The 13,703-nt window shown below is 36.3% G+C and overlaps 1 protein-coding gene across 2 annotated transcripts in view; it reads right to left on the reverse strand.

Annotated features, from left to right (window-relative positions):
* LOC129726605 (integrator complex subunit 3 homolog) overlaps positions 1-13,703 on the reverse strand; it is a 456,869-nt gene that overhangs the window by 418,746 nt on the left and 24,420 nt on the right. For both annotated transcript variants that reach the window (XM_055683515.1, XM_055683516.1), the window contains exons 3-5: positions 10,114-10,449; positions 9,636-10,056; positions 9,408-9,582 (exon numbers count right to left, since the gene is read on the reverse strand). In XM_055683515.1, the coding sequence (XP_055539490.1) occupies positions 9,408-9,582; positions 9,636-10,056; positions 10,114-10,449 (932 nt within the window). The remainder of the gene's footprint in view (positions 1-9,407; positions 9,583-9,635; positions 10,057-10,113; positions 10,450-13,703) is intronic.

Raw genomic sequence — 13,703 nt, forward strand, 5'->3', positions numbered from 1 at the left:
AGACGGTGCATCAGCGCATACTGCGAACTTGACTCAAGGTTGGTATAAGGACAATTCGAGGGACTTTTTGAATAGAAATAAATTGCCGTTAAGTTCATCTGATCTCAACTCAATAATCTTTTTTTTACAAAATCTTCAACTTGTAAAGCGGTTATCCAGAAAATCTGGGAATCCGTGCCGCCTGTGACAGCTTCGAAAAGCGTTTGAAGTTGGTTAAGCTAACTAAGGGAGGGGTTTTTCAAAATATATTAAAAATAGCATTGTTCGTTCCGAATATCTGCAAAAACAATACTAAGCCTGTTTGTCCCATCAATGATTTTCCACGCATATTTAACCCACTTGACATTTTCTAATCAAATTCGTCCCACTAAACACTCGTTTGTTTGATCTGGAGCATGGGACAAATATGCGTAGAACGGGTTATCATTATGGAATTTCGAAATAGTATCTGGTAAACACCGGTAGGCTCGGATGATTGAAAGCAAAATCCTACGAATTGAGACCTCAACACTACTATGCACAATATAAGCTTGAAATTTTTGAATCCACTTCAACCAGGAGGAACAGTTGATTTAAGACAAGCAAATCAAACTACAAACGGAATTTCACTCACAACACTGGTTTAAGACGCGAGTAGCTAGTAGAATAAACCTTTACATTCCTTTGCAGCTCTTAGACAATTCGTTCGTAACTATTCTGCACTGTTCACTTCGATTAGAAATTTTAAAACATTGCCTGGCATGAAACTTCTATGATGGAAAAGTTAACAAAAATGCCTTACAAGCCGAACTGTCCAAATATTCTGTAAATGAGAAGCAAGCTTTCTAAAGTATGTTGCAATACAACAATTGTAAATTTATACATTTAAAGCTAAAAAAGTGACTTTGGTGACCATGTTGTCGTAAAATAGTGACTTAGTGACTTTTTAACGTAAATAGTGACTTTTTAGTGACTAGGCTCAAAATAGTGACAAAGTCACTAAAAAGTGACTCGCTACTAGCCCTGTTTTTGGCTGTTTCTCAGAAGTTGCCATCTTACAATTCAAAATGGTGTCTAAGGTCAATTTTTAGCTCCTTGCATTATCCAGGTTCCGGAGATACTGTTATTGGGTGTTATTTGGTCACTTCGGGCTGTTTTCCAGAAGCCGAAAGTCGTCATCTTGGATTTTAAAATGACATATGAAATCAACTTATGGTCCCTGAGCGTCATTCTGGCTTGAAACACACATATTTGATGGTATTTGGTAGTTTTCGGTTGTTTTTCAGAAACCGGAAGTTGCCATCTTTATATTAAAAATGGTGTCTGCGATCGATTTTTAGCTCCTGTTCATCATTCTGATTCCGGATATAATCATGTTGGGTGGTCTATTTTTTATTGTTTTCTAGAAACCGGAAGTTGCCATCTTACAATTCAAAATGTTGTCTGAGGTCGGTTTGTGACTTCAGTGCATCATTATGATTCCGGAAATACCCACATTGGGTGGTATTTGGTCACTTTCCGTTGTTTTTCGGAAACCGGAAGTCGCCATCTTTGAAATAAAATTGGTGTCTGTGGTCGATTTTTAGCTCCTGTGCATCATTCTGGTTCCGGCTATAAACATATTGGGTAAAAACGGCCATTTTTGTCTGTTTTCCAGAAACCGGAAGTTGCCATCTTGCAATTCAACATGGTGTCTGAGGTAGATTTGTGGTCTAACTGAATTATTGCAATTCCAGAAACAGCCATATTGAGTGATATTTGGTCACTTTCCGTTGTTTTTCAGACACCGAAAATCGCCATCTTGGATTTTAGAATGGCAATAAACACCTATATTGGGTGGTATTTGCTTATTTCCGGCTGTTTTCCAGGAGCCGGAAGTCGCCATCTTTGAATTAAAAATGGTGTATGTGGTGGTTTTTTAGCTCTTGTGCATCATTCTGGTTCCGGATATAATCATATGGAACGAAATTTGTCATTTTTACTGTTTTATAGAAACCGGAAGTTGCCATCTTGCAATTCAAAATTTGGCCTGAGGTCAATTTGTGGCTTCGGAAAATCATTAAGATTCCGGAAATATCAATATAGAGTGGAATTTGGTCAGTTTCCGCTGTTTTCCAGAAACCGGAAATCGCCATCTTGGATTTGGAGACAATTTCTGGTATCTTAGCGTCATTCCTTTGTGTTTTATTTGTATGAACCCCCCCCCCCCCCTTCCAGAAGAGGGAGGGATGGTCAACCATTAAATTTATTACCTTTAAAAACACCCACATGCAAAATTTGGTTGCAGTTGCTTGATTGTGTGGTATCCCTTATTTTTATAGCAGGTTTCCACAACCCTGCGATTTTTCAGTTCAGTGGAACGCGGAAACGATATTTTATACGTTCCGCGCAACACTGTCAGAAAATGGTAAGAGAAATAAAATGATCCTGGAGCGGGCTCTCCAGGCTCAATTCGAATTGATAAACAGTGAACACGTTCTTTTCTCTTGTGACAAAACGTACCGAAAAATCCGCGCATTAAGTACTCCACTCTGGGACAGTTTGAAGTGCAAATATAAAAGTTCATAGTGTATCCGCTAGTGTTCTCCAGGTCCTCTGGTAAAGTTGTTTCCGGCCAACATCCAGCTCTCCCGGACTTGGGATAGAGTCTCCTCCGTCTTGCGTGATTACGCCAACTAGTTCGACAGGTTTTCTGAGATAGAGTGGCTAAATAGCCAGGTAAAAATTCAAGTTCTTTTTTAAAGCTTTAACACAAGCCTTAGTCAAGGACTAAAGCTTGTGTTAAGTCTAGTTACTGCGGTAACATAAGACATTACAGTGTCGACGAGGTGAACAAAAAAAGGAAAAACGCGTGCGACGCCATTGTTTTTTTTGCGTCATTTTGGACCGTTTCAAGACCATTTAACATTTCAATTTAACCTCTAGCGGGAGATGAGAATTTTCGCTTTTTCTTTTTTTTCGTCCAGTGGTGTGACATAGCGCAAGCGAAGAGTAGCGCTATTTGCATTTCGGCAGGTACAGGTGTTAGCCGTGAGTAAAAGCATAGGGTGGTTCGCATAAAATGGGATTTTTTCTCAACAAAAAAAATAATTTTTTTTTTACAATTTAATTGTTAAATACCTTACAATAGGTTGTTTTTCTTTTATTTAAAATAATTATTAAATAAATCAATTGTGTAAAACAAAAGAATTAAGAGTGTTTGTTTTACAGGAAGCAGTTACGAAGAAAAGGATTGAGGACAAAGGAAACCAGGAACAATCACGGTGACAAAGGTCGCTTACTTGGCGTCAAATTCAGACAAAGAATTGACACAAAGGACACACAGCAGCGACTAACTGGTCGATAGAGAATTCCATTTGAAAAAAAAATACCACGTGTGGCAAGGTAGGATTTTTTTGGACTATACTTCCAAATAATTTTTTTTTGATAATAAATTTCAGAAATATTTATTTCTGCTGAAAATTTTTGAAAATATTTCACTAAATATTTTTATAATATTTAAGTTAAATATTTTTTTTTAAATATTTTTGTTGATTGTTTTATTTCTCTTTTATATAATATACTAGTTGAACGTTCCCGGCGATGCTCGGGATCAAAAGTTTCAATATTAGGAATCATTTTTTATGATTCATTGCATTATTAACACAACTCACTTCAAAAGTATTTCACATCTTATACGTCCATCATCACTTTAAGTACTTTAACATTCGGAGAACGCACAAAACGGAAATACCCATATTGGATTGCATTTTGTGATTTGAGGATGTTTTACAGAAACTGGAAGTTGCCATTTCGGATTTCAAAATGACGTATGGAGTTCGGAAGTTTCGAAAGTATTGAAATGGTTGGCCAAATACCACTTTAGATTATTTTTCTGAAACCAGAAGTCGTTATTTTGGGGAATGTTATGTGGGGTCATCCCAGTTCCGAATATACCACACTCGGGTGATAACCGGATATTCGTCGATCGTTCACAGTAAAACCTCTTTTTATGTAACTTTTAGAAGAAAGAAATCAATGTAAGAAGAATTTAGCGTGACCATTCATGCTTAGTTCTCCTCTATAATCATATCTAAAGAGATAACATGTGAATTTTTTATAACGAAAATGTTTGTGGGTGTCCAAGGAACACGTCTGAGAAGAAGTTAACGTTTTAATTCACATAACTACGTAGAAATTAAAAAAAAAGAATAAACCAATGAAATGTGGCCTTTCCTCCAGCCAAATGTCCCAAGATCTAGTTTTGGTAAAAGTAAAAAAGTATTTCGAATCCCGTAATGTGTTACTATTCACAAAACTACGAAAACATCAGAAATGTAATTTTTTTGTGCTCGTCTCGCACCAAATTAAAACATAAGTTCTTCTGCAAGAAAATATTTGCAGATGTTGGAGGAACAACGAACATTTTATTGAAAAAATAATTCAATTTACAGGCGAATTGAGCTCATGCTCAAAAAGTCAAAATTTTGCATGTAGTATATGTATAACATATAAATTTCAAAAAGAGTATTTTAATGTATTTTTCTGTATGCAGAAAAACATCTTCAAACATACCTAGTTTTTACACAGTTTTTTTTCATGTTTTACTTAGTTTGGTGAATAATATCTCTATTTTCAGTTATCAGATAACTATTATTTCTTCTCGAATGTCATTCCTGAGTATTAACGAACTTTTCATTGAAAAAATCACGTGTCATCGCTTTGAATTCTGATTTAGAGACAAATTGAACCTGAAAAATTATGGTTTTGCATTTTTCATGTGGTTTTGTGGAAAATATTTAAATTTCAAATAATCAGATATTTATTATTTTTCCCTCAAATATGAAATCCTAAACACAACGAACATTTTTTTATAGTAAAAATCACAGATCACTGCTTCGAGTTTTGATTTAGAGGCAAATTCAGCATAAAAGTCATGATTTTGCATGTTTCACGTAGTTTTGTGAATAATATCTCGAGTTTTAGTAATTAGATACCTATTATTGTTTCTCTAATGTCTTTCTTAAACATTAACGAACATTTTAATGAAAAAAGAATCACATGTCATCGCTTTGAATTTTGATTTGAAGACGAATTAAGTATAAAAAGTCATAATTTTGCATGTTTTACGTAGTTTTGTGAATAATATCTCAAGTTTTAGTGATCAAATACTAATTATTTTCCCTCAAATGTCTTTCCTGAACATTAACAAACATTTTAGTGAAAAAAGAATCATATGTCATCGCTTTGAATTTCGATTTAGAGGCAAATTTAGCACAAAAAGTCATAACTTTGCATGTTTTATGTAGTTTTCTGAATAATATCTCAAGTTTTAGTAATTGGATACCTATTATTTTTTCTCAAATGTCTTTCCTGAACATCAGCGAACATTTTCATGTTAAAAAACCTACATGTCACCGCTTATTATTTTTGATTTAGAACGATTCAAAATGATGATGATTATTGTACACCTCCGAGAGACTGAGGGAATAATACCAATATTATCAAGCGTTACGGAATTCCATTTTTATATAGTAGATTATTATATATCAAATATTAATTATATATTCTTTATATATTCTTCATATATTAAATTTATATATGAGCCGTTGAGAGCAAAAGTGGTACATGTGCCATTTTTACACTTTTTGGGTTTTTTGCATAAATTGATGCAGAACGCAATAATGTACTAGAATATCCAAGAAAAACCGAGATCTGATAACCTAAACCAAAATTATAGCCAACACAATTTTTAGTAATTAACATAATCACCATTTCGTTGAGAGCAAAAGTGGTACATGTCCAATCTATGCATGTTAGATGAATTGTAAGTCGAGGATCTTAGGATATAAAACAATCATGTCTTCAGCAAAGTTGGTCAAGTGATTGAGTACTTTCAGATGAAGATCTGTCTGCTTTGGCATACCACAATATATCTAAGTAATGGTAGCAGTGGTCATAGGCTCTCACAAGAGAAGAAGAAGTCTGCTTTGGAATTTTCTCACTACGTGGTGCTAGTGTACCCGTGACTATTTTGTAGCAGAAAGCATTTTACCTATTTCAGTATCAACTCGTATGCTGTTACCAAATACATATACACCAGCGCCACGAAGAGACAGAATTCCTCAACAAACAGATCATCATTTTATAGTACTCAATCACTTGGACAACTCTGCTGAAGACATCAATGTTCTATGTTCTAAGATTAGAGAGCTATAATGCATCCTTCATGCTCACACTGGACATGTACCACTTTTGCTCTCAACGTTTTCTGGTTGTCATTATTTTTCCCATAGAACAAAAGTGGTACATGTTTTTCCATTGAAGTTTGTGTAAGTTTCTCAACCAGAACTCGTTATGCATTCATGTACCGTCTTTTGAAACCTTTCCAGCATTCATTTAGTGCAGTTGTGTTGAAAAAAATTGTTGGAAATAATTTACGATTTGAGTATTTTCGTTTACAGCGTCTCCTGAAAAATTTACTTAATGGCACATGTACCACTTTAGCTCTCAACGGCTCATATACATAGGTATATACTTACTTTACCACAATCACCAAATGAAAATGGCTCAAATGAGCATTACAATAGAACCCTTCCGTAAGGGAAATTCCTTCACGGAATGGGCAGCACGGTTAAGCTTTCTTTTTATGGTGAACAAAGTAAATGAAGGGGACCGTAAAGCCCATTTTATTGCGCTTTCTGGACCAGCGGTTTATACTGAGCTAAAGCTCATTTATCCTAACGATGCGTTGACTGAAGCTAGTTACAACGAAATTATTAGTAAACTTAAAGCTAGATTCGACAAAGTCGAATCAGACCTTATACAAAGATTAAAACTCAATAACCGCGTTCAGCAGCCGTGTGAATCTTTAGAAGACTTTATATTAGCCCTGAAATTGCAGGCAGAGTTCTGCTCTTTCGGGAATTTTAAGGAAGCAGCCATTGTCGATCGCATTATCTCTGGCGTTCGCGATATTGCATTGCGGAAAAAACTAATTAATGAAAATATGGCTACTTTAGAGGCCACGGAACGTTTTCTTACGACTTGGGAGATGGCAGACAACAAGGCTCGTAGTTTTGGGGCGAACGTGCAGAACGCTGAACAAGAGCCGGGACGAATTGCTTCCCACAGCATGACGAGTAGTCAGGGTCCCTACAACAACAATCAAGGATCACAAATAGCACGCAACGGATATGGAAATTATGACAACCGAAGGGGTGTTCAAAGAGGAAACGTGAGAGACCGGCTAGGGTTTAGGTCTCAACCTGCAGCGCAAAGAGGACGAGGCTATAAGCCAGCCGAATGGCACCTGAGCGAAAATAGGCGGCGGCGTGACTATTCCCAGATGACTTGCGATTTTTGCGGGGTAAAGGGACATATAAAGCGTAAGTGCTTTAAGATGAAGAATATGCAGAGAGAGCAAACTTGAAGCTTCTGGTGTTGAAGGGTGAACATGATTTTATTCCTTTATTCGGTAGAACCTGGTTAGATGTTTTCTACCCAAATTGGAGACATTATTTTTCTAGTTGTGATATAATAAAAACGGTAATAGAATTGAAAGGCGGTGAAATTACTGCAAAATTTAAAGAACAAGAGGTTCCAAAAGAATGCGATTTTATTAGAAGCATGAATTTTACAAAAGACTTGCCTTTGAATTTTAATAAAATAGGTCAAATGACAAAGGAAGATGAATTTCTAATGAAAATCATATGTTATTTAACAAAAGGTTGGCCACCAAAGGTAGACAAATACTTTGCTAAGGTATTTTCTAATAAAGATGAACTAGAAATTGTGGACGAATGTCTATTATATAAAAACAGGGTAGTAATTCCACAGTTATTACAGGGCGAGATTTTGGAACTCCTGCATGTCAACCATGCAGGAATGGTTAAGATGAAACAATTGGCCCGGGGTACAGTTTTTTGGTTTGGTATAAATTCAGATATAGAAAAATATGTCTCTAGCTGCGACGTGTGGTCTAGCATGGCTATAGTGCCTAAACAAACAGGGGAGTCCAAATGGATTCCCACTACCAAACCTTTTAGCAGAATACATATTGATTTTTTTCATTTTGAACAAAGAACCTTTTTGCTTTTGGTAGATAGTTATTCCAAATGGTTAGAAATAGAATACACGAATAATGGCACAGATACAGGGAAAGTTCTTAAGAAATCGATCGTGTTTTTTGCTAGATTTGGCCTGCCGGATGTTTTGGTTTCGGACGGTGGTCCTCCTTTCAACTCGTATGATTTCGTAAATTTCTTAAAGAGGCAAGAAATAAGGGTTTTTAAAAGCCCACCTTACAATCCTTCGAGTAACGGGCAGGCTGAGAGACTGGTCAGAACAGTAAAAGAAGTTTTAAAAAAGTTCTTAATGGAACCGAGTTTTATAAATATGGGATTGGAGGATCTAATTCAACTATTTTTAATTAATTATAGAAATAACTGCATGACAACTGATGGTAAATTTCCACCAGAAAAGATTTATTCATTTATACCTAAGACCTTGTTGGACCTTATACACCCTAGAAAGCAGTATAAAAATAACTTACTAACAAACAATAACCCAGCCAATGATGTTAACAGTCCAACAACAGTAAAGCATGACTCACGGGACGATCTGATGGCGGGAGATACTGTATGGTATAGAAACTACAGTCCCCAAAATCAGGCAAAAAGGGTTGAAGGCAAGTTTCATTGAAAAGTATTCTCAAAATACTTTCCAGGTTGCAATTGGAAACGAAACTACACTAGCCCACCGGACGCAGCTGAGGAAGGTGACAGAAGACAGCTATATCCGGCCGAACGTGACGGTGGCGCTGGCCACTCCAAATGGCGATATTGATGACGATGAAGAACCATTCAGGGGATTCCCGTAGCAGAAAGGAAGGAAAAGGAAAGCGGAAATGCCGGGACCAGAAACGACCGAACTGAGGCGATCGAAACGCATACGAACGGCGAAGGCTGATCGAGATTTTGTTTACAAGTGAATATACACTGTTAATACGGCGAAGGCTGATCTGAAAATATTATATTTTTTTTTAAATTTCTTTCAAGTTCAATTTTTTTTAAGGGGAAAGAGCTGTGGTATCCCTTGTTTTTATAGCAGGTATTCACAATCCTGCGATTTTTCAGTTCAGTGGAACGCGGAAACGATATTTAATACGTTCCGCGCAACTCGAGCTATCTTAATCACCTTTCTCGGGCCCCAAAACCTCTATATACAAAATTTCACGTTGATCGGTTCAATAGTTTCCAATATGGATCAGACAGACAGACGGACAGACAGAGCGGCATTTTAATATGTTTAGATATAACTCTGCAGTAGTTAAATTTTTAGCCAAATGTGTAGAAGGATTTTTTTAATCAAAAAGGGTCCTCTATCACCGCTTAAAGGATTTTTAATCACCTCAACACCCTGTATATATAATATATCATATATCTCACCTTCGTTTGAAATTTCATCATTTTCAGTGGAGTTGTATCTACTTGAAGGAGTTGCACCAAAGGTGTTTGTCGTCGAACCAGAAGTGAAAAAATCTCTGAAACTTTCCCGAAGTGTTAATTTGAGTTCTTTATCCAGTTTTGAAGATTCCAGTAATGGTACAAGGTTAGGTATAACCTATAATCGACCAAGGTCACTTTCAAGTTACCTATCCTTCCAAATTTTCTCACCTGTTTTTCTAAAATAACGCGCAATGAGTTATAGATGCCAGTGCGAACTCTATCTTCATTTTTGGGATAAAAATGTTTCATTATCCTACACAAAAAGTCTAGAAGTGTACAGCTGACTGAAGGATGACTTTTCATGGAATGATACATTACTAATATTCCTGGTTCAATATTCATGATATTGTCTTTCAGCGGATCGAAGAATAACCAATCATAGAAAAGAGCCAATTTTGCATTGGCCTGTGCAACTGGATTCGTACAAGATGTTAACAACCAACCAATTATTGCCCAACGAGGTATTATATCTGAGCACAGCATATCGTTTGTAGGATGAATAGCACCAATAATAAATCTAATCAAATCTGAGCGAAGACTCTGTGATTCAGGAGTTGTGAAAAATCTCTCTTGGAACCAATCCTGGTATCTGTTACAAAGAATCGCTCATAAATATTAAACCTACGGTTCAACGTTATGTAATTACCTTTTTTGGTTGCCGAACTTGACATTACTTATCAAAAAATGTAGTTTCCGTTCAACATCTGGGGTTAATCGACATCGCAAGAAGCGCCGGCTTGTTTTTATTTGCATTAATTGCAAAACACCGTTGAACGTGGGGCAAAGTATCTTAGGATTATACAAAATATCTTTCCACAAACTCTCGAATTCCGGAATCCTGGAAACGTTTTGCAATAGACGTACGAATTCTCTTCCTAAAATCATCACATCTGCAAATCGATCCCTTATCAGATTAGTTATAAAAGTAACTTCTTTGTTATGAAGAGTGGTAAACTGTGGACCGTTGTGATCTTCCATCAACCTGGAATAAAAAATGTTGGTTATTGTACTGGTTATTATACTATTTTAAGATATCAGCCATATTTAATAGCCATTGCCCTAAAAGAATATGTGTAAATTGTTGAATAATACGACCCAACGAGCTCTTGGTACCTACTGTTGATATCATTTTTTTCAGCTTGTAGGTTAGGCAGGTTGGAAATTCCATGATGTCTGGAAACATGGGGCCCACCCTTCAAATAAATGTCTTTATTATGGCAGCAACATGGGGTAGGGTAGAGCAGGGCTAGTTGGTTACGGGGTAAGTTGGTCAATATTGATATCTTCAAATCTGCCCACCAAAAAAACCGTGTTATATGGGTGATATGATAGGTAACCAAAGAAACTAAATGACAAAATGAAGTGCAGTTTTTATTAGGTCGTATTAGAAATACAGGTTAGTGCCAAATAGACTATCAATTCTACTCGGTTTCCAAGTTGAAACTTTTTGTCTAAACATAGCTAGCCACATTGAAATAAATCCGGTTCAATGCATAACGAAAGCTCTTTTGATTAGTTTCAAGCACTCCACTGAATACTCCTCTTCGTAGGAATGTGAAGATATAAAATATTGCTCTTGATACCAGTAGGCAGTAAACACGTGTTGCATATGCATGCAACTTATAGTTTTGCTTGATTTGATACAGCTCTTAAGAAAAAATTAATCAAAGGTAGCCTTTTTCACAACCACGAACTTTTATAAACGCAATGCAAAAAAGAGCACTGTGATTCATGGTACACAGAAAAAACGATAACTTACACATCTCCGATTGAGTGAGCACAGATTTTAGCTGCTCAGTTCTCGACGGAGTAAAAATTTAAAATCTTATTGTGATTCCGAATGAATCCTTTTTAGAATGAAATTGCTCTCGAGTGTTGTATGATCTCGTTTGCTTTGCCTAAATAATGCAGCTGGCATAGCTTGGCTACAAGTAAAGATTGATATTATAGCGTTTCGCGTTGACGGTGTTAAAAGAGATTTTAAAGGCTGTTCGCATCTACGCGAACTTACTTATATGTAGTTATCAAAATATGCGTGATGAGCAAAAATATTTCCTTCTCTCTTGTTCGCTTGGCAAAGCTAAACAAATCAGAAACGCCGTCAACGCGAAATTACAAAACCAGATTACATTGCATCATGGTTAGCACAGTAGCTGGCAGAGCAAAAAATGACACTACACACTTGTGAGCAGAGCCTATCCAGCCGATCGGCACAAATTGTTATCAGATGTTACTCTGATCGATTCTCCCTACCTCCGTTCAAAAAGAGCATATATATATATATATATATATATATATATATATATATATATATATATATATATATATATATATATATATATATATATATATATATATATATATATATATATATATATATATATATATATATATATATATATATATATATATATATATATATATATATATATATATATATATATATATATATATATATATATATATATATATATATATATATATATATATATATATATATATATATATATATATATATATATATATATATATATATAATAGCGAACCTAGTATTAATGCTGCAAAACAGCACAGTAGGACATTGAGCACCGAACAGTTTTCCCCAACGAACGATTGCGATATTTTCATCAGCTAACTTGATCGCTTTGGCATATTATTTCATCAGGCGAAAATGATAAAAGAGTTGGTGTATTCGAAAGCCTGGTTTCAAGCTGTGTCAAGAAAACTTTCGCCAACATTTTATTTCACATATTTTAAGCATGGGCGCAACTAAGGAAAATTTCTAGGAGGGTGGGGGCGCTAGTTTTCATACGTTTCGTTTAAAGAAAGAGAAAAAAGAGTTAAAATGCGCAAATTTAATAACGAATAGAATAGTGTCGTAACAGTAGAAAAAATCACTTCAATCGGGATTGAATCTCCAAAAATTTATCTATTGAATTTCTTGACCACAGCATAAACGCTCAACGCTCTTTCAACAACACTGAATCGATATTGAGGAGAGCTAGGTTTAATAAACGGCTGGGCAGTGCGTACAAACAATACACCCGTGCCAACTGCCAACTAACATAAAATATACCCTAGTGTGGTCCAAGGCTTAATGCCATATCCCTACTTCTACGCAGTACCGACTGGAATACGAGTAACCAAGGGAACATCGGTGAACCGGTGGGAACTTGGTCGTATGCTGACAGGGAAGGGGTAGCTGTTCTCCTTGGAGAGCAGCTTGTTTGAGCGTATGTTCCCCAGGATAAGAGCGGCCTAAACAGCGAATGATCCGCAGCGGACTGTTGAACTAATAGCGAATTTCTTTATTACATCAGCTCACCTCGTTTTGACCTGGAAGCAAACGAACTGTTTTAAAAACTCTTCTTTATTCGCTCGATATTGACCCAGTACTGACCTGGCGTGCTGCCCGAAGCGCACTGTAGAATTTGTCAGCCTCAACCCGCCACCACACGTGCTTAGTTTGAAAACAATTATCTGGCATCTCTTTCTCATATGCGTCGTAAATTGCGATGTCGTTTCTTTATTACTCGGGAGATTTGCCCGAACACAATGGAATAAAAAAATTCGCTATTCGCTAAGAAATGAAGAAATTCGCTAAGAAATGCGGTGTCTCGCCAGCTACACCCAATACGGCCACCTCGTCGCGAGACTAGGCATCGCAGCCATAGTAAAGCGGCATGCTAAAATAAAGTCTAGTGCGACGAAGCAAAATGTTCTTCTTAAAACTTTCTAGTGGAGGCTGAAACCCCACCGTAGTTGCGTCCATGAATTTAAGTAATTTTCATATTCAATGCATGAGGGGCTAGTTGGTCACATTCTAGCGGGGTTGGTTGGTTATATGTACATTATTAATGAACCCGAATTACAAAGTATATGCAATAGTAGGTAAGGTTTATTTCGTGATGCAAACCAAAACCAACGAGGACAGCACGTGATCTTTTTTGAAAAACCATTTATTTGAAACCAAAATCAACGTGATAAAAGTTACAGCAGACAACATCTTTATTTCTATGAATGTGTTAGTGAATTTCCACGTTATAACGTGCCGAATCATTGATTGATTAAAACTCACATCGGCAAACACCTCTTACCTAACGAAAATTTCGACATACTTTGGAGCGAACGCAAGCTGTCTGTTTGATATTTGTCTTAACTCTGACTGGCCACTTGCAATAAATGTGGCTCAACGAAACGTAAGATCGACACGAAAGAATTGCGAGGCAACCACAA

The sequence above is a fragment of the Wyeomyia smithii genome, chromosome 3 (assembly GCF_029784165.1).
Source record: "Wyeomyia smithii strain HCP4-BCI-WySm-NY-G18 chromosome 3, ASM2978416v1, whole genome shotgun sequence".
NCBI classification, from domain to species: domain Eukaryota; kingdom Metazoa; phylum Arthropoda; class Insecta; order Diptera; family Culicidae; genus Wyeomyia; species Wyeomyia smithii.